Here is a 25960-nt window from a genome sequence, read left to right as displayed (position 1 = left end):
ATTATAGCATTATTAATACAAGTTTGTATTCCAAATTGTGACGGAACGCCATCACTGAGTACCATGCCCACATGTGCCCACTCCCTTGCCTGCTTATTGTTTTCAGGTCATCATGCTGTAGATCTCCCCTTGTTCGCAAATCATGTTTGGGCTTGATTGGAAGATTGTGCGTGTCCCATCTAAATATGACAAAAATTAGGCTTGAGTATTGATCTGTCGGTGGGTATTGGTGTCTCTTCGTGGATGTGATATTGAAACACAGGGGTTTGTTTGTTCTCAAAAGCTGATAATCATTAACATATCAAAGGACTCCCTATCTAGGAGGCAATCAAGACATATGGCAAATGAGAGTGTTGGTTTGTGCTGAAGCCAGACTTCCAGGCCACTTCTGTGTGATTTCTCACACCTGGCAGAGTGGCTCTGTTGGGGTCCCAGCTTCGAAGAGGAACTTGGATTGTAAACTCTGACCTTCCCTGCAATCAATTAACCCCTTTTGAAATATTAAAATGTGTTTGTGGGGTGTTTGGAACTATTGTAGATTTTTCTGTACATGAGGGATAATTAAATTAAATTGAAATATCTCTCAGGCACAGAGGATCTTCTTGGGAGAAAAGACCCTGTATGTTTGTGTTGGAAACCCCTTCCAGGGGACTTTGCATAAAAGGGCCATGTGTGGCCCTGAATAAAGACAGTCTACTCCCAGCATTAAGTCTCAGCTAATGTGTGGGGTGGGGGGACAGCTATACTGCTCTATTTACTGCTATACCTGCTATACTCTCTGGAGGAGAGCTCTAATCATTGGGAGCTGGATCCAGGGCGGGAAGAGGTGGCGAGACCCCAGCCAAGCTGCGGTGGCTAGGGGCTAGAAGTGCTTATGGTATCCCAGCAAAATGCTTATGGTACTCAGTGATAAATAGGAAGCGTAACCGGCGGGGGTACCCAGTTGGGGTGTCAGGGGGGCCGTCACACTAATGCTATAGTGTTCCATCAAGCCATTCTAATCACCAAATAAAGTATCCACCTTAATACCTTCACATTGAAATGTTGCCGTCATTGGAGTCGAACTGGTGTTAACTTGTCCTGCTAAAAAACAATAAATAATAAATATAATTATATAAATGTAAACTTGAATATTATTTTTCCAAATCGTTCATGAAAAATATTTGAGTAGTATAAATATTAATTAGTAATGTTATGTAGACTACTCCCATATAGACTGTATAATTTAACTATGTCTATTTTTGCTGTTCTTTGGGTACACACAGAGTCAGGAAATGCTATGGGCAAATATACACTTGCTGTATATTCTTTTAGCTGTTTTCAGGACTATACCAGACATTGAGCAAAGATGTGTGTGGCAAACCTAGCCACTTCAGACTGTAGAACTGTGTCTGTAAAGGTTGTCCTAAGCACTGCTGCCATATTTTGTTTTAATGTAAATTGCTTGCTGTATTGAACTGTATGATTGCCTGTATCCTATAGCATTCGTATGCTAGCAGCCGAAAGCCGCTAGCATTTACATGGTGATTTCACGAACAGCAACTTTCCCGGCTGTTCTTGAAACGAAATAAGTACCGAACCCAAGCCCACACACTGAGGGTCGTGTGGCACCAATTAACAGATTGCAACATTGTTGCAATCGGTAGTTAAGTGTTTCGACTACCGACCACGCGGCGGTCAGCCATCTTGGATCCTTTGTTTCCCCAGCGGTGTTTTGTCGTCGAGTGCCTGGAACTGAAAACGGCTACTCGACGGCACGAACACCGCTGTACATCCACGCCGTTCGGGAGCTCCGGTCTTTCCCTACTGTGGTTCCCCATCGGTGTTCGGTACTTTCAGACGATTTTAGTAATAAAGTGTATTTCGTGCGGCGTTCGGTCGTTTTAGCTGGGATCTGAGCGATACTCTCACGAAATGTATACTCAGACCCCAGCTATCTACCGAACGTCGTTATGTGTCTATAAAAAGGTTATGTGTCTATATAAAAGATAATTGGCACAAGCAAATGACCAAAAATACTTTAATATATAAAAAACACAATTTTAAATATCCATGGCACAAGCCATTTAAATATAATTGGCACAAGCAAATGACCAAAACACAATTTTAAATATCCATGGATATTTAAAATTGTGTTTTTTATATACTAAAGTATTTTTGGTCATTTGCTTGTGCCAATTATCTTTTTTATAGACACATAACCTTTCTTTTTTACCCTGGCTTTTTATTGTTATTTTATTTATTTTTTATTGGTTTTATAAGAAACCTTGAAAATTCCTGGAAGTTTCCTGTACTTAAAAGAAATCCTTAGGTGGGGATCAATCCACCCAAGCTGTCATCATAGAGCAGTGGGTCTGCTCTCGCTTTGTAAGTACATTCTTTTATTATTTTATCAATATTGCCATACAGTGAGCACTATTGGCTGTTTTCTTTTATCCGGAGAATTGGACACCATTCACGGAGAGGAACCTGCTTTATATCCCATAAGCGGGAATTAAACCGCTGTACGTGCTTCATTCCAGAGCTGCACATTAGCTCTGGTAAATGTGAGTTTTATACTATTATTTTTTACGTCTATATTTGAATTTTACATACTACACCATTGGCCGTCTCTCTTTCTCTTTTTATCTTTCATAATAAGTGGAACCACTACAATAGTAGAAGACCTCATCTATCAAAGGACACTTGTGTCAGTGTACCTGTGGTCTCTACCTCCGAAAGAGGTAGAGACTTAGCTGTTCCTCCATCCAGACGGTCTGATGGCTCCCTTCCCCGCGGTCTATCCGGTCATGCTAGGCCGGCCGCGAGGGAGTGACTGCCTTTTACAGCATCTAGGCAGGAAGTAGTCATCAGGACACTCCCCCGGAACGACCTGTCAGTCAATTGCTGCAGTACCAATCAGGACGCCTCGGAGGCGTGGTTACTGCTCTGAACAGGGTATTTAACAGAGCTTCTTTCATTAGCTCATTGCCCTGTCGTGGTTCTAGCTTGTTCTAGTCACTCAGTGCTTGTGTATTCTATTATCCCTTTTGGTTTTGACCCGGCTTGTTTACCTTACTCTGCTTATCTCTGTTACCCTTGATTCGGCTTGTCTCTCGCTTACCTGTCTTCTGTTACCCTCGACCTCGGCTTGTCTTTGACCATTCTATACTGTACTACTTACGTTAGTCCGGCCATTCTAAGGTCCGGTATACGTATCTGGCTACTGTTTGTACTCTGCGTGTTGGATCCCTGTCCCGATCCTGACATTACGACAGGGCCAATGGATCCTGCAAGTACAAACAGTAAGCGGGCTGCTCCTGATCCTAGGTTTGAAGCCATGGATCACAGAATGGATCAGATGGCGCTTGCGCTACAGGCTCTATTAGCTTGTGCCAATAACCCACCAGAGGAGATACGTAATACCCCTGTTTCTCCTGTCGGTTCAGGTCTAGAGGTAGCCACAGTGGGTGCTTCTTCTCACATTACCCCCCCAGTACGCTATGGTGGGGCTCCTGAGAAGTGTCGTGGTTTTTTAAACCAAATTAGTATCCACTTTGAATTGCAACCTCGCTCTTATCCTACAGATAGGGCAAAAGTAGGATTTATTATCACCCTACTCATTGAGAAAGCTCTGAGATGGGCCAACCCACTATGGGAGAACGATAACCCATTAGTTTATAACTATAACGCATTTGTAGCTGCTTTTAGAAGAACATTTGACCCTCCAGGTAGAAAGGTTAATGCAGCCAGATTACTGTTGCGCCTGAGACAGGAGAACCGAACACTGGTGGATTATGCACTAGAGTTCAGGTCTCTGGCGGCAGAAATCAAGTGGAATGAGCAGGCGTATATGGATGTATTTTTGAATGGCCTATCTGATGTAATCCTTGATGAGGTTGCTACCAGAGAACTCCCTGAGAATTTAGAGGATTTAATTTCGTTCATCTCTCGTATAGATGAACGTCTAAGAGAGAGACAGAACACTCGAAAGAGGAACCAGAGACCTTCTTTTAGGTTAGCTCCCGCTTTTCCAAGTCCTGACTCCACGATATCTTTGCTTACTGAACCTATGCAGATAGGGTATACCCGCCTCTCTGAGGAGGAAAGACAGCACAGGAGAAGAGAGGGTTTGTGTATGTATTGTGGAGCCAAGGGTCATTTACTCTCGAACTGTTCTAACCGCCCGGGAAACGCTCGCACCTAAGTCTCTCTAGAGGACAGGCCTTGGGTGTTTCTATTTTGTCCTCTACTCCTAATTATAAAGATCACAGGCTTCTGCTACCCGTTTCCTTAACTTGGGGGAAGGAAGTAGTAAGGGCTATGGCATTGATAGATTCCGGTGCTGCTGAGAATTTTATCGACCAAGCCTTTGCTAGTAAGAACAATTTCCCATCCCAGCTAACGGAGACACCTTTGGCCGTTGAGGCCATAGATGGTAGACCACTACTAGACCCTGTTATCTTTCGTGAGACCATACCCATTGAGTTAAATGTTGGTATCCTACACGTGGAGAATTTATCTCTTATGCTCATTTCGTCTCCTTCCGTTCCCATAGTTCTGGGGTACCCATGGTTGAAAAAACATAACCCTATTATCGATTGGGAGTTAGGAGAGATACTCTCGTGGGGCCAGGGCTGCCAGGATCGGTGTTTGTGCAAGGTTTCTCCATTAGCTAATATTAACATACCGGAGAATCCTACTCAGTCCACAGAAAGACAAATACCAGACCTTTACCTAGACTTAAGGGCAGTGTTTGACAAGAAGAATGCCGATTCTTTGCCTCCACACAGGTCATTTGACTGTAAGATTAAGCTTCTACCCGGCACTATGCCTCCGAGGGGTCATGTATATCCTTTGTCTGTTCAGGAAAACTCGGTTCTAGAGGAGTATATTCGGGAGAATTTAGAAAAGGGATTCATCAGGAGGTCTTCTTCTCCGGCCGGGGCTGGGTTCTTTTTCATTAAGAAGAAGGATGGCACGCTGAGACCTTGTATCGATTACCGAGGCTTGAATAAAATAACTGTCAGAAATGCCTATCCTATCCCACTGATTACCGAGTTTTTTGATCGTCTTAAGGGCTCCAAAATCTTCACCAAGTTAGATCTCAGAGGGGCTTACAATTTGGTGAGAATCCAGCAAGGTCACGAGTGGATGACGGCATTCAATACCCGGTATGGCCATTACAAATACACTGTTATGCCATTTGGACTATGCAATGCTCCTGCAGTATTTCAAGATTTGATTAATGAGGTACTTAGGGAGTTTCAGCATGATTGTGTTATTGTTTACCTGGACGACATACTAATACACTCTAAGGAGATTGAGACTCACCATAGACAGGTCAGAAAGGTATTACACAAGCTGCTGCAACATGGTCTATATTGCAACTTGGAGAAGTGCAGTTTTGATCAGTCTCAGGTAGACTTTCTTGGATACGTGATTTCTGGGGAAGGTTTTAAAATGGATCCTGTAAAACTCCAATCTATTTTAGACTGGCCCTTGCCCAAAGGACTCAAGGCTATCCAAAGGTTTATTGGTTTTTCCAACTACTATAGGCGCTTCATTAAAGGATACTCCTCTATCATTGCGCCTATTACCAATATGACCAAACAAGGGGCTGATACTAAGTTCTGGTCTAAGGAAGCTCTTGGTGCTTTCAAGACTCTCAAGGAACTTTTTGCCTCGGCTCCCATTCTAGTCCATCCTGATACGACTCTGCCTTTCTTGCTTGAGGTCGATGCCTCTGAGACAGCAGTTGGGGCTGTTCTGTCTCAAAGGTTAGGGGTGGATAAACCGTTACACCCTTGTGGTTTCTTCTCTAAGAAATTTTCTGGGCCTGAGAGCAGATATGACATCGGGGAAAGGGAACTGTTAGCAGTCATTAAAGCCTTAAAGGAGTGGAGACATTTGTTGGAGGGGACCCTACACCCTATTACGATTTTGACGGACCACAAAAACTTGTCCTATATTGGGGAGGCTAAGCGCTTATCCTCTAGACAAGCTCGTTGGTCCTTATTCCTGACTCACTTCAATTATGTACTGACTTACAGACCTGGTTCTAAAAACTCTAAAGCCGATGCATTATCTCGCCAATATGAACCTTCTACTGTACCTGAACCAGTTCTTTCTTCTATAGTTCCGAAATGCAATATCATTGCTAATACGAATCTCAGGATTCATTCTCCATTACTGGCCGAGATCATTAAGTTGCAACATCTAGCACAGACTCCTGCGGGCCGTCATTTCGTTCCTCCTGCTCTTCAACTGGAACTTTTACAGTGTTTACATAATAGCAAGATGGCGGGACATCCTGGTATTCGCAAAACTTACGCGTTGATCTCTAAGGACTTCTGGTGGCCTGCTTTACGGAGGGATATTGAGGAGTTCATCGCTGCATGTGAAGTTTGTACTAAAACCAAACAACCCCATACGCTTCCATGTGGATTCCTGCACCCCTTGGAGGTTCCAGAAAAACCATGGTCCTGTTTGGCCATGGACTTTATTGTCGATTTACCTATCTCTAAAAAACAGACTGTTATCCTCACCGTGGTTGACAGGTTTACTAAGATGGCACACTTCATTCCCCTGCCTAAACTCCCGTCTTCTCCCGAATTGGCAGAGATATTCGCTAAGGAGATTTTTCGCCTACATGGGATACCCTCTCAAATTGTATCGGACAGAGGCTCCCAATTTGTTTCCCGCTTTTGGAGGTCCTTCTGCTCTCAACTTGGTATTAAATTAAACTTTTCTTCTGCCTATCATCCTCAGTCTAACGGAGCTGCTGAACGTACCAACCAGAAAATTGAACAATATTTACGATGCTTTGTTTCTGAACACCAGGATGATTGGGTCGGTTTGATTCCTTGGGCGGAGTTTGCACACAACAATCTCGTTTGCGATTCTACTCATTCAAGCCCCTTCTTCATGAATTATGGTTTTCATCCGTCTATTCTTCCTTCGGATTCTCCTTCCCAGGGGGTGCCGTCGGTTGATGTTCATGTTGCCAATTTGAGGAAGTTGTGGGATCAAACTCGACAAATCCTTGTGCACAACTCTATGTTGGTCAAGAAACACGCTGATAAACGTAGAAGGGCGGCTCCGGTCTTTGTTCCAGGTGATAGGGTATGGCTGAGCACGAGGAACATCCGTTTAAAAGTGCCCTCCATGAAGTTCGCTCCTCGTTATATTGGACCCTACAGGGTGCTGACCCGTATCAATCCAGTTGCGTATCGTTTAGCTCTTCCTAATACCTTACGCATCCCGAACTCGTTTCACGTTTCATTGCTGAAACCACTCATATGTAACAGATTTTCCTCCACAATAGCCCCTCCTCGCTCCGTTCAGGTGGAGGGTCAGGAGGAGTATGAGGTTAACTCTATTATTGATTCTCGAATCTCCCGGGGGAGAGTACAATATCTGGTTGATTGGAAGGGATATGGTCCTGAGGAGAGGAGTTGGGTACCTCAGGAGGATGTTCATGCTCCCCGTCTCCGCAGGGCGTATCACTCTCGCTTCCCATCTCGTCCCAGTTCATTCCGCCCGGTGGGCGTATCTGAGAGGGGGGGTACTGTCAGGGTACCTGTGGTCTCTACCTCCGAAAGAGGTAGAGACTTAGCTGTTCCTCCATCCAGACGGTCTGATGGCTCCCTTCCCCGCGGTCTATCCGGTCATGCTAGGCCGGCCGCGAGGGAGTGACTGCTTTTTACAGCATCTAGGCAGGAAGTAGTCATCAGGACACTCCCCCGGAACGACCTGTCAGTCAATTGCTGCAGGACCAATCAGGACGGCTCGGAGGCGTGGTTACTGCTCTGAACAGGGTATTTAACAGAGCTTCTTTCATTAGCTCATTGCCCTGTCGTGGTTCTAGCTTGTTCTAGTCACTCAGTGCTTGTGTATTCTATTAACCCTTTTGGTTTTGACCCGGCTTGTTTACCTTACTCTGCTTATCTCTGTTACCCTTGATTCGGCTTGTCTCTCGCTTACCTGTCTTCTGTTACCCTCGACCTCGGCTTGTCTTTGACCATTCTATACTGTACTACTTACGTTAGTCCGGCCATTCTAAGGTCCGGTATACGTATCTGGCTACTGTTTGTACTCTGCGTGTTGGATCCCTGTCCCGATCCTGACAACTTGTAAGAAAAAACAGTTGGACTTTTGTTTACTTTTAATTGAACTTTATTTCGTGTGCGCAGCCTTTTTTATTGTTTTTATTTATGTGCCTATGTGTGTCAGTATGTTTGTTAGTGTATGTTTCTGCATGTGTCAGGGTGGCTGTTAGTGTATGTATCTGTGTGTCTCAGTATGTCTGTCTGTGTATGCACCTGTGTGTGTCAGTATGTCTGACAGTATATGTGTCTATGTATTTGTATGTGTGTGTATCTGTATGTATTCAGTGTGTATTTCTGTGTATCTTCATGTGTTTCAGTGTGCATATGTCTATCTGTGTGTATGTGTATGCTTCCATTAAAACTCCACATACAAACACACCCCTACATTCACACAAATATACTCCATACAAAAACATGCTTATATTCAAACACAGCTCAGTGCTAAATACAACCCTGCATGGGGAAATGGTAGAACCCCAGCTGTCAAAGCAGTGTTGGAGTTGCACAACAGATAGGGATTAGAGTTGAGCGGACACCTGGATGTTCGGGTCCGGCGGGTTCGGCCGAACTTTGAAAAAAAGTTCGGGTTCGGGCTCGAACTTTGAAGTCATTGAAGTAAATGGGGACCCGCACTTTTGGCCACAAAAATGCCTCTAAAAAACTCCTGGAAAGGGCTAGAGAGCTGCAAAAGGAAGTTAAAAGGGGGTAAGAGTAGGACAAGTGCCCTGCAACAAATGTGGATAGGGAAATCACTTAAAATAACATAACATACCTAAAAATTAAAAATACAGCTGAGCCATAAAATAGCACTAGATGGAATCTTTGGAATCTAAAGCATGGCTGTCTGGAGGATCAACAGAATTATCCATTTGAGAGAGGGTTGGAGTGCAGGGTATTCTCTTTCATTGTTCAAACTGAGCTGAATTCCTGTTGCATAGAGAAAAGGCCTTCACAAGCCTCTGCTATTGTGTACATAGTTTATACTAAGTGACCCATAGGTTGAGGAGGCGGTGACCGTGGCGGTGTAGGTGAAAGAGGCGGTGGAAGAGGAGGAGGTAGCCAATACTGTTTATATTTATGCATTTTTTATTTTAATTGGGGTAGCCCCCAAAATATTGGGACAAAAAAGAAAACTGTTCCGCAGAGGACTGACCCATGTGTGCTGCATCTGAAACTCCACTATCGCCTGCTGCTGCTCTCACAGTCTCATGAGGCGGTGAGCGGGAAAGCTAAAGTTACGCTTGTCAGGGTACCTGAAGTCTCTACCTCCGAGAGAGGTAGAGACTTAGACGTCCATCCGTCTGGACGGGCTGTTTCCTCTGTTCCTCGCGGTCCATCCGGTCACGTAAACGCCGGCCGCGAGGGACTCACTTCCTTTTCTAGCATGACGTCCGGAAACCGACGTCATGACGCCAACCCGGAACGACCTGTCACTCAATCCTTCAGAGACTAATCAGGACTCGTCGGAGGCGTGTCTACCCTTCCGAGCCAGGGTATTTAAACTTGCTTCTCCCATTTGCTCATTGCCCTGTCGTGGTTCTAGTCTGCCTAGTCACACAGTGCTCTTGTATTTCTGTTATCCCTTTGGTTCTGACCCGGCTTGTTTGACTTACTCTGTTTATCTCTGTTACCCTTGACACGGCTTGTTCCTCGCTTACCTGTCTTCTCGTTCCCTCGACCTCGGCTTGTCTTTGACTATTCTCTATATCCTCCGTACGTTAGTCCGGCCATTCTAAGGTCCGGTATACGTATCCTGTACCTGTTTGTACTCTGCGTGTTGGATCCCTGTCCCGATCCTGACATTACGACAGGGCCAATGGATCCTGCAAGTACAAACAGTCAGCTTGGTCCTTCTGATCCTAGGTTCGAAGCCATGGAGCACAGAATGGATCAGATGGCGCTAGCACTACAGGCGTTATTGTCTCATGCTAATAACCCGCCAGAGGAGACGCGTACTACTTCTATTTCTCCTGTGAGCTCAGGCCTAGAGGTAGCCACTGTAGGTGCCTCTTCCCGTATTACACCACCAGTACGTTATGGTGGCTCACCTGAGAAGTGTCGTGGTTTCCTTAACCAGATCAGTATCCACTTTGAATTACAACCTCGCTCCTATCCTACAGATAGGGCGAAGGTTGGATTTATTATCACCTTACTCATTGAGAAAGCTCTGAGATGGGCCAACCCATTATGGGAGAATGATAACCCTTTGGTATATAATTATAATGCCTTTGTAGCTGCCTTTAGAAGAACTTTTGACCCTCCTGGTAGAAAGGTCAATGCAGCTAGATTACTGTTGCGCCTGAGACAAGAGAACCGAACTCTTGTGGATTATGCACTAGAGTTCAGGTCTTTGGTGGCAGAAGTTAAGTGGAACGAGCAGGCATATATAGATGTATTTTTGAATGGGCTATCAGATGTAATCCTCGACGAGGTTGCTACTAGAGAGCTTCCTGAAAGTTTGGAGGATTTAATTTCATTCATTTCTCGTATTGATGAGCGTTTAAGAGAGAGACAGAACACTCGAAAGAGGAACCTTAGACCTTCATTTAAATTAGCTCCCGCATTTCAAAGTCCTGATTCCACTACCTCACTATGTCCTGAACCTATGCAGATAGGCAATACTCGCCTCTCAGAGGAGGAGAGGCAGTACAGGAGAAGGGAGGGATTATGCATGTATTGTGGAGTCAGAGGTCACCTACGCCTGAATTGTCCTAATCGTTCGGGAAACGCTCGCACCTAAGTTTCTCTAGAGGACAGGCCTTGGGTGTTTCTATTTTGTCCTCTACGCATAATTATAAAGATCACAGGCTTCTGCTACCAGTTTCTTTAACTTGGGAAAGGGGAGTACTATGGACCATGGCTTTGATAGATTCCGGTGCTGCTGAGAATTTTATCGATCAAGCCTTTGCTACTAAACACACTATCCCATCCCAGTTAAGGGATACACCCTTGGCCGTTGAGGCCATAGATGGTAGACCTTTACTTGAGCCTGTTATCTCTCGTGAGACCATCCCAGTTAGCTTAACTGTTGGTATCTTACACGAGGAAAACTTATCGCTTATTCTTATTTCATCCCCTTCTGTTCCCATAGTCCTGGGTTACCCATGGTTAAAAAGACATAACCCTATTATTGATTGGGAGTTAGGGGAGATACTCTCATGGGGCCAGGGTTGCCAGGAGAATTGTTTACGGAGGGTTTCCGCCTTGGGTGTAATTAACACACCAGGTAGTTCTACCCAGTCTACAGAGATACAGATACCGCCCCTGTACCTAGACTTAAAAGCAGTATTCGACAAAAAGAATGCTGATACTCTACCTCCACACAGGACCTTTGATTGTAAAATTAACTTACTACCTGGTACCATGCCTCCGAGGGGCAATGTATACCCCCTATCCACTAAGGAGAATTCAGTTCTAGAGGAGTATATTCGGGAGAATCTAGACAAGGGATTCATTAGGAGATCTTCTTCTCCTGCCGGGGCTGGTTTTTTTTTGTTAAAAAGAAGGATGGTTCACTAAGACCTTGCATTGATTACCGAGGTTTGAATAAGATAACCATCAGAAATGCCTATCCGATTCCCTTGATTACCGAGCTGTTTGATCGTCTGAAAGGCTCTAAAATTTTCACCAAGTTGGACCTCAGAGGGGCATATAACTTGGTGAGAATCCAGCAAGGACACGAGTGGATGACAGCGTTCAATACCCGTTATGGGCATTATGAATACACGGTCATGCCTTTTGGTCTTTGTAACGCACCTGCAGTATTTCAGGATTTGATTAATGAGGTTCTTAGGGAATTTCAACATGATTGTGTTATTGTATACCTGGATGACATACTGATACACTCTAGAGAGGTTGAGACCCACCACAGACAGGTCAGAAAGGTATTACACAAACTCCTGCAACATGGCTTATACTGTAAATTGGAGAAATGTAGCTTTGACCAGTCTCAGATAGACTTTCTTGGATACGTGATTTCTGGGGAAGGCTTTAAGATGGACCCTGACAAACTCCAGTCCATTTTGGAGTGGCCTTTGCCTAAGGGACTCAAGGCTATTCAGAGGTTTATTGGTTTCTCCAATTATTATAGGCGCTTCATTAAGGGATACTCTTCTATTATTGCACCTATTACCAATATGACCAGACAGGGGGTTGACACTAAGACTTGGTCTAATGAAGCTCTCGCTGCTTTCAAGACTCTCAAGGATCTTTTTGCTTCTGCTCCAATTCTAGTCCATCCTGATACGACTCTGCCGTTCCTACTCGAGGTCGATGCCTCTGAGACAGGCGTAGGGGCTGTTCTGTCGCAAAGGTTAGGGGTGGATAAACCACTACACCCTTGTGGTTTTTTTTCTAAGAAACTGTCTGGCCCTGAAAGTAGATATGACATTGGCGACAGGGAACTCTTAGCGGTCATTATGGCCTTAAAGGAGTGGAGACATTTATTGGAGGGGACCTTACATCCTGTTACTATTTTAACGGATCACAAGAACTTGTCTTATATTGGGGAAGCTAAGCGACTGTCCGCCAGACAAGCTCGTTGGTCCTTATTCCTGACCCACTTCAATTATGTGCTTACTTATAGACCTGGTTCTAAGAACTCCAAAGCCGATGCTTTGTCTCGCCAATATGAACCTTCTACTATATCTGAACCGGTTCTTTCCTCTATAGTTCCGAAATGCAATATTATCGCCAACACGAATCTCAGGATTCACTCTCCGTTACTTGCCGAGATCATTAAACTGCAACATTTAGCTCCTAAACAGACTCCTGAAGGTCGACGTTTCGTTCCTCCTGTTCTACAACTGGAACTGTTGCAATGTTTCCACAACAGCAAGGTGGCTGGACATCCTGGTATTCGCAAGACATGTGCTTTGATCTCTAAGGACTTCTGGTGGCCTGATTTACGGAAGGATATTAAAGATTTCATCGGTGCATGTGAGGTTTGTACTAAGACCAAGCAACCTCATACCCTTCCCTGTGGATTTCTGCACCCCTTAGAGGTTCCAGAGAAGCCATGGTCCTGTTTGGCTATGGACTTTATTGTCGATTTACCTATCTCTAAAAAACAGACTGTTATCCTCACCGTGGTTGACAGATTCACCAAGATGGCTCACTTCGTTCCTCTGCCTAAACTCCCGTCTTCTCCCGAATTGGCGGAGATATTCGCAAGGGAGATTTTTCGATTACATGGGATACCCTCCCAAATTGTATCTGACAGAGGTTCCCAATTTGTTTCCCGTTTTTGGAGGTCCTTCTGCTCTCAACTGGGTATCAAATTGAATTTCTCTTCTGCCTATCATCCCCAGTCTAACGGAGCTGCTGAACGCACCAACCAAAAGATTGAACAATATTTACGTTGTTTTGTTTCCGAACACCAGGACGATTGGGTTGGTTTGATTCCTTGGGCGGAGTTTGCACACAACAATCTCGTTTGTGATTCTACTCGTTCAAGCCCCTTCTTCATGAATTATGGCTTTCATCCATCTATTCTCCCTTCGGCTTCTTCTTCCCAGGGGGTGCCGTCGGTTGATGTTCATGTTGCCAATTTGAGGAAGTTGTGGGATCAGACTCGACAGATTCTTCTGCACAATTCTATGCTGGTTAAGAAACACGCTGATAAACGTAGAAGGGCGGCTCCGGTGTTTGTTCCAGGTGATAGAGTATGGTTGAGTACAAGAAACATCCGTTTAAAAGTGCCTTCCATGAAGTTCGCTCCTCGTTATATTGGACCTTACAGGGTGCTAACTCGCATTAACCCAGTTGCGTATCGTCTAGCTCTTCCAACTGCCTTACGCATCCCTAACTCATTTCATGTTTCATTGTTGAAACCACTAGTCTGTAACAGATTTTCCTCCACATCATCCTCTCCTCGCTCTGTTCAGGTGGAGGGTCAGGAGGAGTATGAGGTTAACTCTATTATCGATTCTCGAATCTCCCGGGGGAGAGTACAATATCTGGTCGATTGGAAGGGATATGGTCCTGAGGAGAGGAGTTGGGTACCTCAGGAGGATGTTCATGCTCCTCGTCTCCGCAGGGCGTTTCACTCCCGCTTCCCATCTCGTCCCGGTTCCTTCCGCCCGGTGGGCGTATCTGAGAGGGGGGGTACTGTCAGGGTACCTGAAGTCTCTACCTCCGAGAGAGGTAGAGACTTAGACGTCCATCCGTCCGGACGGGCTGTTTCCTCTGTTCCTCGCGGTCCATCCGGTCACGTAAACGCCGGCCGCGAGGGACTTACTTCCTTTTCTAGCATGACGTCCGGAAACCGACGTCATGACGCCAACCCGGAACGACCTGTCACTCAATCCTTCAGAGACTAATCAGGACTCGTCGGAGGCGTGTCTACCCTTCCGAGCCAGGGTATTTAAACTTGCTTCTCCCATTTGCTCATTGCCCTGTCGTGGTTCTAGTCTGCCTAGTCACACAGTGCTCTTGTATTTCTGTTATCCCTTTGGTTCTGACCCGGCTTGTTTGACTTACTCTGTTTATCTCTGTTACCCTTGACCCGGCTTGTTCCTCGCTTACCTGTCTTCTCGTTCCCTCGACCTCGGCTTGTCTTTGACTATTCTCTATATTCTCCGTACGTTAGTCCGGCCATTCTAAGGTCCGGTATACGTATCCTGTACCTGTTTGTACTCTGCGTGTTGGATCCCTGTCCCGATCCTGACAACGCTGCAGCGCAGACAGGCGAGCAGCAGCAGGGTGAGAATGCCAAAAGCGCACACAGACGGCCCACACTTTCTGCAGCAGCTCTGATATATCTGGGTATACACCGTTGGATCACAAGGGCCACCCAGAACTGGCTCAACTCCCATCAAGCCAAGTTCCCGGAGGAGATCACACAACTCGTCATGCTAGAGCACTTTTTCAATGTGCTCCCCAGCGAGAAGGTGACGACGCATTCGTATGTCAATCCATATCAACTTTCGATGCCATTGAATGCGCCTATCATGGTAACGGGGAATCAGGGTTCCATTCCGTACAGGGACCCTGACAAACGGCTACCACATGCAAGGAAGGCGGCAGGCGTGCAAATGACCCACTCCCGACGCGGGTAGGTAATGAGTCCACTTGAAATCCTTTAACTCTGATCAATGGGAGGGAAGTCTGGTGCAGAGCCGCTGACCCGTGCGAGCTGCAGCTGAAACTCCACTATCGCCTGCTGCTGCTGTTTAAACAGTCTATCCAGCATGTGCAAGGTGGAGTTCCACCTTATGGGCACGTCGCATATGAGGCATTGAGCGGGATGGCCAAAGTTACGCTGCAGCACAGACAGGCGAGCAGCAGCAGGATGAGAACACAGAAAGCGCGCACAGCCGCTACAGTGAATGTCACATCCTGTTCCAAGTTGCGGATCAGTCTGGTGATGGCTCCTGGTATCCAGTACTTTTTTTTACTGAAGCTGCATCAGGGTCCTGGTATGTGGCCGCACAAACGCTGGTGCTCAACACCAGGGGGCGTGTGGTTACTCTGCACCAGACCCTGCTAATCCATTCCACACTGTGACTCCTAACTTCTACATCAGGCATACTGGGTCCTAGTCGTCCGACCCCCGCCCAGTCAGTGTCTGGGTCCCGGTCACCAGACTGCGAAACTGCAAATGGCTCGTTAAATCTGTTATGGTTCTTTTTATTGCTTCAACTGTTACTTGGATAACTGTAGGAATTCTAAAGATAATACATGCCGACGAGCGCTAGGGGACGCCCGCTCCGCTTTTGCACCCTGCTCCCTCTTATGCTGTGCTGGTGCCTCTATGCGACCAGCGCCTCTTCCCCCAAACTGCACACGTCACTCGCATGACCTTGATTCCATGTGGGGTCTAGGACCTCATCATCCAACACATCATCTTCCATCCACTCCTCAACCCTGCCCTCCTTGCCGGTATGCACACTGCAGAAAGCCACAGCAGTTGGCACCTGTGGAAATTGTTTTAGAATTTTATCCAGGCAACAGTTTTCCCTATAAACTGGCCTCTCAGTTTGACTTGTGAGGGTATTGCCCCAGAATTACAATATTGTTTAAGTACCTCTTAGCTATTGATAACTGGTTTAAATATAGTAGCTTGTTATCTGGTAGTTTCTAGTGTAGAAAATATCAATCTGTTTTCTATCGCTTAGATCTGTGTAACAAGTGTTGTAGGTGTGAAACAATATTACAAGTGACTGATGTAGTAAATTCGAATCAAAGTTCCATTTGCAAAAAAAATTCTCGCCCATCTTTTGTGGGTTATTGCATTTTTAAGATGTAGACCTATTGTATCACACTAGCCATGCACAGGTAGATTGTCTGGCACGTTGTTTTGGTGTTTGGTTTTTAACTTTGTAGTTGTGTCTTTACACAATATAGAAATGTATATTAATGCTTCTGAATATGAAGCGATCACAATAACACTTATTTTTCACTTTCTTAAAAAAAAAATACGGCTAAACAAAAATTGGTAATTAACAATATGACATCTGAAAAGCACATGAAAGGATGCTGTATGATTTTAAAAAAAAAAAAAGAGCACACTACATGAAGGTCCTGTTCACTAGAGTGTGTAGTCATGCATGTAACCAGTAAAACTGTTGTTTACAGCCACTGGTTGGCCCATACATATTTTAAAACTTGTTTAATTTTGTTGTAGCATGACTTGTATATATGAAGTGCACGCCCCAAAATGTACTATTTAGCAGATTAGCAGCAAAACTATTAGAATGTTTACCACTGCGCTGTAAGCACACTATTAGATGCTTCTATTTGACTCTCAGATATGAAGTGCACACCCCAAATATACTATTTAGCACCATAAAAATAAAAAAATAAAATTGAATTTTAAGTGGTCTTACATGGTAAGAGACAACAAGCAGGAGTATTGGCCAGCGTACTCTGTAGCCCAGTCAGCCCCCTATACTTGATAGCAGAGTTGCAGGAACAGTTATAGAGGGTTGAAAACAGATTCTTGTATCCCAGTTAAGTTAGGATTGATTTATTCTATAGACCAGTGCAATCTTATAAGGAACTGTGTGAATACAGTCTTTTTTTTTTTCTTATTTATGAAATACAAAGATTAGGTTTATAGGCAGTGATGTATTTAGGATTTGTGCTGCAGTGGGCAACAGGGCTCGGGCACCTCCCCTAATTAAAATTCCTGTCAAGGCCACACTTTGACTGACAGACGCTCACTCACTGACAGATGCACACACTCATTGACAGACACACACTCTCATATACACTGACAAACAATGACATGCACACACACTCACTGTTTTGACACACTGATAGACAGACACACACTATTACTCGGACACACACTGACAGACACACTCACTAACCGACACACTCTCACTGACAGATGCACTTAACCAAAGACGCACGCACTCACTGACCAACACACACTAACATTCACTGACAGACACACACTTACATTCACTCACAGACACACTCTCACTGACAGACACACACACACACATTCACTCACAGACACACACAATCACAGACACACACACACACTCATTGACTTAGACACACACATTCAGTTAGACACACACATTCACTCACAGACACACACATTCAGTTAGACACACACATTCAGTTAGACACACACATTCAGTTAGACACACACATTCAGTTAGACAAACACATTCACTCACACACACACACATTCACTCACAGACACACACAATCACAGACACACACACACACTCATTGACTTAGACACACACATTCAGTTAGACACACACATTCAGTTAGACACACACATTCAGTTAGACAAACACATTCACTCACAGACACACACATTCAGTTAGACACACACATTCAGTTAGACACACACATTCACTTAGACACACACACATTTCCACCAACACTCACAAATTATTATTTTTAAACTTTTATTTTAAATCCACCCAGCCTCCCTGGGAGAGCTGGAGTGGATTACTTACCTGTCCAGTGGGGCTGCTGGTCAGGCAGGCAGGGGGCGGACAGGCAGAGTAGGCGGCAAGGGAACTTTAATCTTCCTACTCAGCTCCCTTGTTTAGTGATGCCGGGAGCTGGATTGATGTCATATTCCGGCTCCCGGCTTTATTAAGCAGCGCGGAGGGAGCTGAGAAGGAAGAGCTCAGGTGAGTATGCTCCCTCGCTGCCCGCTGCCAACCTCGGGGGGGCTCAAAAGTGGGCAGCTGTTGAGACCCCCAGGACACGAGACAAACAAGGGATCTGACCTGAGCTTCAGGTCTCTGTAAAATAATTCCTGGATTATATATTTGATGTTAATAATATATTATTTTTAAAATGCCACCAAAACTATTTATTTTGCTTTGTGACCAAATTAATTTGTACATTTAAAATTAAAATATAATTTAGGCAAAATCAATATAACCAGACAAATTTGTTTTTAATCAGAGAAACTAAAAGATAAGGATACATAGTGTAAAGACTAAAGCAAAAATAAAATGGGATAAATAAATGGAAGTCTGTGAAAGTGCATCCATAGAGTGTATAAACTGTGTGGGCAGTCAACCATGGCAACCACATGTTTTTAGACTCAGTCTTTACAATTCTCTTTCCCCCCAGGAGTTATAGGCAAGTTTTAAGTAAGTTTACACTCTAAAGCACCATAGTCACTTCCCCTTACTTACCTGTCACAGAAGGCTGTGGGAGATAAGGAGCACTGGACTGGGATGTGATGCCTCCATTTTCTGACCTCTTCCTTCCAGGTCAGCAGTGTGTGGGGCGGAGCTTGCTCAAGGAGGTGGGACTTTTGTCTGAGAGGTGGGGCTTGCTTCTGGGGGCAGAGCATAGAGGCACGAATTGGTGAAGATTAAGGAGGGAGACTCAGAAGTCCCTCCGGCCCCCTGGCAGCCTTAATGGGCCACACCAGCCACTCCCTGCAGCCCCAGCCCCTCCCTCCCTTCTTTCCCTTGGACTGACACAGGCTATTACAGTCCGAGGGAAAATTATTTAAATTACACATTATGGCTTCCTGCCAGCCCCAGATGATGCGGCCCACCGGGAAATTCCCCGGTATCCCGGTGGGCCAGTCCGGCCCTGCCTGCAAGTCGATGGTACTTGCATCAGTCCATCCTTGCAAGCTCATTGTCTTGGTGTTATCCTGCCTCACCTTTACGCCACATATCCAGTATGTTGCTAAAACCTGTAAATTCCACCTTAAAAATATCGCCCACATCATCCCCTTTCTCACGCAAGATGCTGTCAAAGAGGTTGTTCATGCTCTGGTAATCTCTCGCATGGACTACTGTTACTCTCTCCTAGTTGGTCTCCCCAAAAGCCGAACTGCCCCACTACAATCGGTAATGAATGCTGCAGCCAGGCTAATCTTTCTTACCCATCACTCCTCCCATACCTTGCCCCTCTGTCGATCCTTACACTGGCTTCCTATATCCTATAGGTGTCCTTTCAAAATACTAACCCTTACCTATAAAGCTCTAATCAACTCTAGCCCTGCTTACGTTTCTTCCCTTATTCATAGATATGCCCCTTCTCGGTCTTTCCACTCTGCCGGTGACCTTCTCCTGTTCCCTGTGTGCACCCTTACTGCTAACTCATGCTTGCAGGACTTCGAGTGCAGCTCCCTTCAGGAACAGCCTGCCTACCCCCATCAGACACTCCCCTATTCTTCAATTGTTTAAGAAGTCCCTCAAAACACATCTGTTCAGAAATGCTTATGGACTCCAAGAGTAACTTATCTATACTTATCCAAATTTGTCTCTCACTCTCCTAAAAGAGCCATACTCCACTCTCACCTCCAGCCAGGGCCGGCGCTACCTGTTAGGCAGACTAGGCAGCCGTCTAGGGCGCCCCTTGGGAAGGGGTGCCGCCAGAAGAGCCGCCCCCCTCATGCTGCAGCCGCCCGAGCGCTCTGTATGTGCAGCATGAGGAGAGGGGCTGACAGGAGGGAAGCGCTCAGCGCTCCCTCCTGTCACTCCCTCACTGTAGCGTGGCCGAGCTCTGTATGGTCTGCGGGTACAGGGAGCATCTGTCTCCTGTACCCGGCCGGACTAACAGGAAGTGCACACTGAGTGTGCACTTCCTTTTAGTCCAGCCGGGTACAGGAAACAAAAGCTCCCTGTACCCGCGGACCATACAAGGCTCGGCCATGCTACAACAGAAGTAGGGGAGGGGGGGAGGAAGAAACTGACAGGGAGGAGGGGGGAATTGACAGGGAGGTGGGGAAGGAAATTGACAGGAAAGGGGGGGAGAGGAAATTGACGGGGGGAAGAAATTGACAGGGAGGGGGGGAAGAAATTGATGGGGGAGAAAGAAATTGGCAGGGGGGAGAAATACATTGACAGGAAGGGGGAGAAAGAAATTGACAGGGGGGGGGAGAAATAGATTGACAAGGAGGGGGGAGAAATAAATTGACAGGGAGGGGGGAGAAAGAAATTGACAGGGAGGGGGGGAAATAAATTGACAGGGAGGGGAATTGACGGGGGAGAAAGAAATTGACGGGGGAGAGAATGAAATTGACAGGGAGGGGAATTGACGGGGGAGAGAAAGAAATTGACAGGGGGTTGAGAGTGACAGGGGAGGGATGGGGAATGAGAGTGGGGAGGGGGAGGGGAGAAGAGAGTGACAACGGGGGGAGAAGAGAGTGACAAGGGGGGAGAAGAGAGTGACATGGGAGGGGGAGAAGAGAGGGACAACGGGGGGAGAAGAGAGTGACAAGTGAGGGGGGAGAAGAGAGTGACAAGGGAGGGAGAGGGGGGAGAAGAGAGTGACAAGGGACGGGGGAAGAGATTGACATCCATCACACGCACGCTCACACACAATGCATTCTTACACACAAAGACAATGCACCCCTTGCACACAGAAAAACGCACAATGCATTACACACTCAATGCATTACACACACAGATACACACACACAAGCACCCCTTACACACACTTAATGCACCCCTTACAGACGCACACACTGCATCCCGTACATACACAGAAACACACCTTGCAGCCCTTGCACATACAAACACAGATTCACACAATGCATTCCTTACACACATATCAGGACATCCCCTACACACTCCACCCCCTGTGAACAAACTCATTGGTGGAACATGAAGGTGGACCCTGGGACCCAGAATTTGAGCTGTGTAAAGGGCCCCCAGAAAAATGGAGCTGCTTCCCGTTCTCCCAGAACATTGATTTTTGTGACCACAGTTACAAACAGCCTCCAGAGATCCTGTTCTGCACCAGACCAGTGGAGCCAGACTGCAGCTAGAGACCATCATCATCCTCATCTGGTTGTAAGTAGGCAATCTAGTATATTATTCGTGGCATTAATCTCTAATTTACCTCACATTAAAGAAACACTATAGTCCCCAGAACCACTGCAGCTTAATGTAGTGGTTCTGGTGTCTATAGCCTGTCCCTGCAGGCCTTTTAATGTAAACACTGCGGCACTGCAGCACTAGCGTTAGTTAACATGGCAGATCATATGGGTGGGGCATTGTGATGTCACATGGGGGGGCGGCAAACTTTACTTTTGCCTAGGGCGACAAAAATCCTTGCACCGGCCCTGCCTCCAGCTCTGCTACTTTTCCACCTTGTTTGGTGGCTGTCACCATTGTGGCCCTGTTGTGTGTTTGTACCCCACCTCCTCTAGACTGTAAGCTCGTTTGAGTAGGACTAGACATGTGCAATTTGTTTCGGTCTGTGGCTGCTCACTGTAAATTTTTTTTTTAAAAAACAAGGACCTATTGCCCCCCTCGGCCCCTACCCCTGAGCGGCGGGTGGGGGCCCTAATGTAAAATAATGGGGGGGGCCTATTGTCCTCCCCCCCCGGGCCCCCACCCCTGAGCGGCGAGTGGGGGCCCTAAATCAGAATAAGGGGGGGGGGACCTAATGTCCTCCCTCCTGGCCCCCACCCCTGAGCGTTGGGTGGGGGCCCTAATGTAAAATGATGGGGGGGGACCGATTGTCCTCCCCCGGGCCCCTACCCCTGAGCGGTGGGTGGGGGCCCTAAATCAGAATAAGGGGGGTACCTAATGTCCTCCCCCCTGGCCCCCACCCCTGAGCGGTGGGTGGGGCCCTAAATTATAATAAGGGGGGGGACCTATTGTCCTCCCCGTGGACCCCCACCCCTGAGCGGTGGGTGGGGGCCCTACAGTAAAATAAGGGGGGGACACCTAAGGTCCTTCCCTCTGGCCCCCACCCCTGAGCGGCGGGTGGGGGCCCTAAATACTAATAAGGGGGGACCTAATGTCCTCCCCCCTGGCCCCCACCCCTGAGCGGTGGGTGGGGACCCTAAAAAAATGTCGTCGTCCCCCCCCTGGTGACTAGGGGTCACTAGATTAGTAAGGCTCTGGGCCCTGCCCTCCTCCCCTGTAACCCCTTCACTCCCTGCCCCCCCCGTAACCCCTTCACTCCCTGCCCACAGTGTAACCCCTTCTGGCCCTGCCCCCTCGCTGTAACCCCTTCACTCCCTGCCCACAGTGTAACCCCTTCTGGCCCTGCCCCACACTGTAACCCCTTCTCTCCCTGCCCCTCTCCCCACACTGTAACCCTTTCTCTCCCTGCCTCTCTCCCCACACTGTAACCCCTTCTCTCCCTGCCCCTCTACCCACACTGTAACCCCTTCTCTCCCTGCCCCTCTCCCCACACTGTAACCCCTTCTCTCCCTGCCCCTCTCCCCACACTGTAACCCCTTCTCTCCCTGCCCCTCTCCCCACACTGTACCCCCTTCTCTCCCTGACCCTCTCCCCACACTGTACCCCCTTCTCTCCCTGCTCCCCTCCCCGCACTGTAACCTTTTCTCCCCCTGCCCCCACACTGAAACCCTTTCTCCCCCTGCCTGCCGACTGTAACCCTTTCTCCCCCTGCCCGCCCACTGTAACCCTTTCTCACCATGCCCTCATACTGCCCCCCACATGGTTACCAGTACACACACTCCCTCCCACACTGTCACCCTCACCTCCTGTCTCTGCGTGTCCTTTTGTGTCAGTGTGTGTGTGTATTTGTGTGTCTGTGTGTATCTGTGTACATGAGTGTCTGTGTATCTGTGTGTGGGAAACTAGGTGTCATTGTGTGTATCACTGTGTCAATGTGTGTATTTGTGTGTCTGTGTTTGTACACTGCACACATACTCCATACAAAAAAGATGCTTACATTCAAACACACATTGTGTATATGTATATTTTATAAACATAATATACGCACACTGCATCCACTACACACAAACACACCCCTGCATTAAAACACTAAAATTATCTACAAACACCCCTTTATTCAAACACCAACACTACACACAAAAAGCACACGCAAACATTACAAACAAGTACACCACTACATTCCAATAGCAACAGTACATACAAATACACCCATACTTGCACACATATACTTAATACAAAAACATGCTTACATTCAAACACTGCTCACAAATATAACCCTGCAATGATGCGCAAATGGTAGATCTCCATCTGGTATAGCATTGTTGAAGTTCTCCGACAGATGGAGATCTACCTTTTGGCCACACTTTCACTAGTGGGGGGCCCAGAAAACATACTTGCACCAGGGTCCTCTCTACATTAGTTCCACCACTGAGATAATCAACGTGAGGTGCCTGGATGAAAGAGCAGGACAACAGCACTTCTGATTCTGAAACTGATTGCCATGATGTGCAAAGTTTCTGCCTCTAAAACCGCCATGATATATCAAAATTATGCCTCTTAAACTGCCATGTTATGCTAATTTTATGCATCTAAAGCTGATTGTCATGGTGTGTCAATTATATGCTTTTAAAACTGATTGCCATGGTGTTCCAATTGGATGCCTCTGAAGCTTATTGCCATGATGTGCCACGTTTATGCATCTAAAAGTGATTGCCATGATATGCCAATTGTATGCCTCTGAAACTGATTGCCATGATGTACCAATTTTATGCATCTAAAGCTGATTGCCATGGTATGCCAATTGTATGCATCTAAAGCGGATTGCCATGGTGTGCCAATTTTGTGCCTCTAAAACTGATTGCCACGGTGTGCCAATTGTATGCATCTAAAGCGGATTGCTATAGTGTGCCAATTCTATGCATCTAAAGCTGCCATAATGTTCCAATTGTATGCCTGTAAAGCTGATTGCCATGGTATGCCAATTGTATACATCTAAAGCGGATTCCACAGTGTGCCAATTGTATGCATCTAACGCGGATTGCTATAGTTTGCCACTTGTATGCCTCTAAAGCTGTTTGCAATGGTGGGCCAATTTTATGCCTCTAAAAGTAATTGTCATGGTGTGCATCTAAAGTGGATTGCTATGATGTGCCAATTGTATGCCTCTAAAGCTTATTGCCATGGTGTGCCAATTATATGCCTCTGAAGCTGATTGCCATGGTGTTCACTTTTTAAAATACGCATTAAAAGAAAGTGGGTATTGAAAAATTACCATTTTGAAAAGTGGGTCTTGGCCCATAAAAGTTTGGGAAGCCCTGCTCTAGAGAACACATTTTACTGCTCCAGAGGTAGAGTAGAAACGTGCTTAACACCACTCCTTTCACTGCTTGGCATTGCACCTGCATGTAATAAGTAAAAACAAGAGGAAAGACATGGCTCAATATTCCCTGAAAAGAAAAGGAAAGGGGGTAACAAATAAACTACACCTCGGCAAATACATAACAATGGGAATTCAAATATGAACACATAAAATCTCAAATCTCGAAATGAGAAAAAGGAAGGAGAAATGGATAAGGGTCCCAGAAGAAAATAAAATGAGAAAAGAGGGTAACAGACAGGAGTGAGGAAGAAGAAGAGACCTGTTAAAGGCACTAGAAATGAACAAATATGAAGTTTTAACAGAAATTGTTCAGGATAAATATTTTTTTAGAGAGGAAGCACTTATGAACCAGACCCCATATACTAGGAAATTTAAGCCACAAAATTAAAGGAGAATAAATTTATGGGAAAGCAAGAAAGAAGGGGAGGTTATAGAACCAAGAGAACATGGAGAAGCAACTCACTAAACCCTTAGGAATTTTTAATTTAATGAAAAAACACACAGTACACACAGAAGTAAAGAAAAAAAATATATTTTTCCCTAAAAATCTAGTGTCTGGCCCTGATAGAATAACCAACCCACCATTTTGTACTCCGCATACATTTCTGGTTTACTGCTCAAAGTTGCTTAACTAATCGTTTATATAAAGACTGTATTAAATATATATCTTGTTACTGACTTGTTTGCATAAATGACCTTGTATCTAAATTCATGGAAGCTTTCAGAATGATAGTTTTATAGGACGTTGAACAAAAAAAAATAAGGAAAGGGATCATTTAAATCCTCAAGAAAGAAAAGATTTTAGAGAATTTAGAGATAATCAAAATATTGTTATTAAACCTGCAGATTGTCATTGTGATGGAATGCCCAATCACTTTTAGAAATTGGAGCTGGACTCTAGTCACCTCCTCCACAACAGAGTTATCAACATGTAACCCACATTTTAAGGTTATTATTGTTAGGCGCCCTGGTGTCTGATATGTAATTAAATTATATTTAGCTAAGTCAGCTATGTCCCACACACCAAGGAGCCCAGGTTGTGCAATGCATTATTTTTCATAATGACCAACTCTTGGGAATGTGTGTATATATACCTAGCTGTTTTCTAATAAACTTAGACCTGTTATACTCTTCATTAAGCATAGGCTCATGTTTTGGACAAGCTATAATCAATCTAGCTGCTTTGTCCCAGGGAAAAGGGACATGCTATAATCACTTTGGCTACTCTGTCCCAGAGGAGAAGGGATACATGGCGGAGATACTCAGCTGAGTATATTATTTATTCAAATACCTGGGACCACAAGGACCACCTGGGAACAAGGTTTGCCCCAGCTATGCCAATTTGTTTATGTACAGAATGGACGATAATTATGTATGTCTGGGCA

General features: G+C 45.7%; 1 protein-coding gene across 2 annotated transcripts in view; it reads right to left on the bottom strand.

Annotated features, from left to right (window-relative positions):
* Positions 1–25960, bottom strand: part of LOC134600951 (hepatitis A virus cellular receptor 1 homolog) — a 132189-nt gene that overhangs the window by 28298 nt on the left and 77931 nt on the right. Inside the window, exon 3 of one of the 2 annotated variants that reach the window (XM_063445344.1) lies at positions 1030–1083. The exons of the other annotated variant lie outside the window; for it this stretch is intronic. Coding sequence (XP_063301414.1) covers positions 1030–1083 — 54 coding nt within the window. The remainder of the gene's footprint in view (positions 1–1029; positions 1084–25960) is intronic. 2 annotated transcript variants of the gene reach the window in all.

The sequence above is a fragment of the Pelobates fuscus genome, chromosome 3 (assembly GCF_036172605.1).
Source record: "Pelobates fuscus isolate aPelFus1 chromosome 3, aPelFus1.pri, whole genome shotgun sequence".
Taxonomy (NCBI): Eukaryota; Metazoa; Chordata; class Amphibia; order Anura; family Pelobatidae; genus Pelobates; species Pelobates fuscus.
This window is presented reverse-complemented; position numbering and strand designations above follow the sequence as displayed.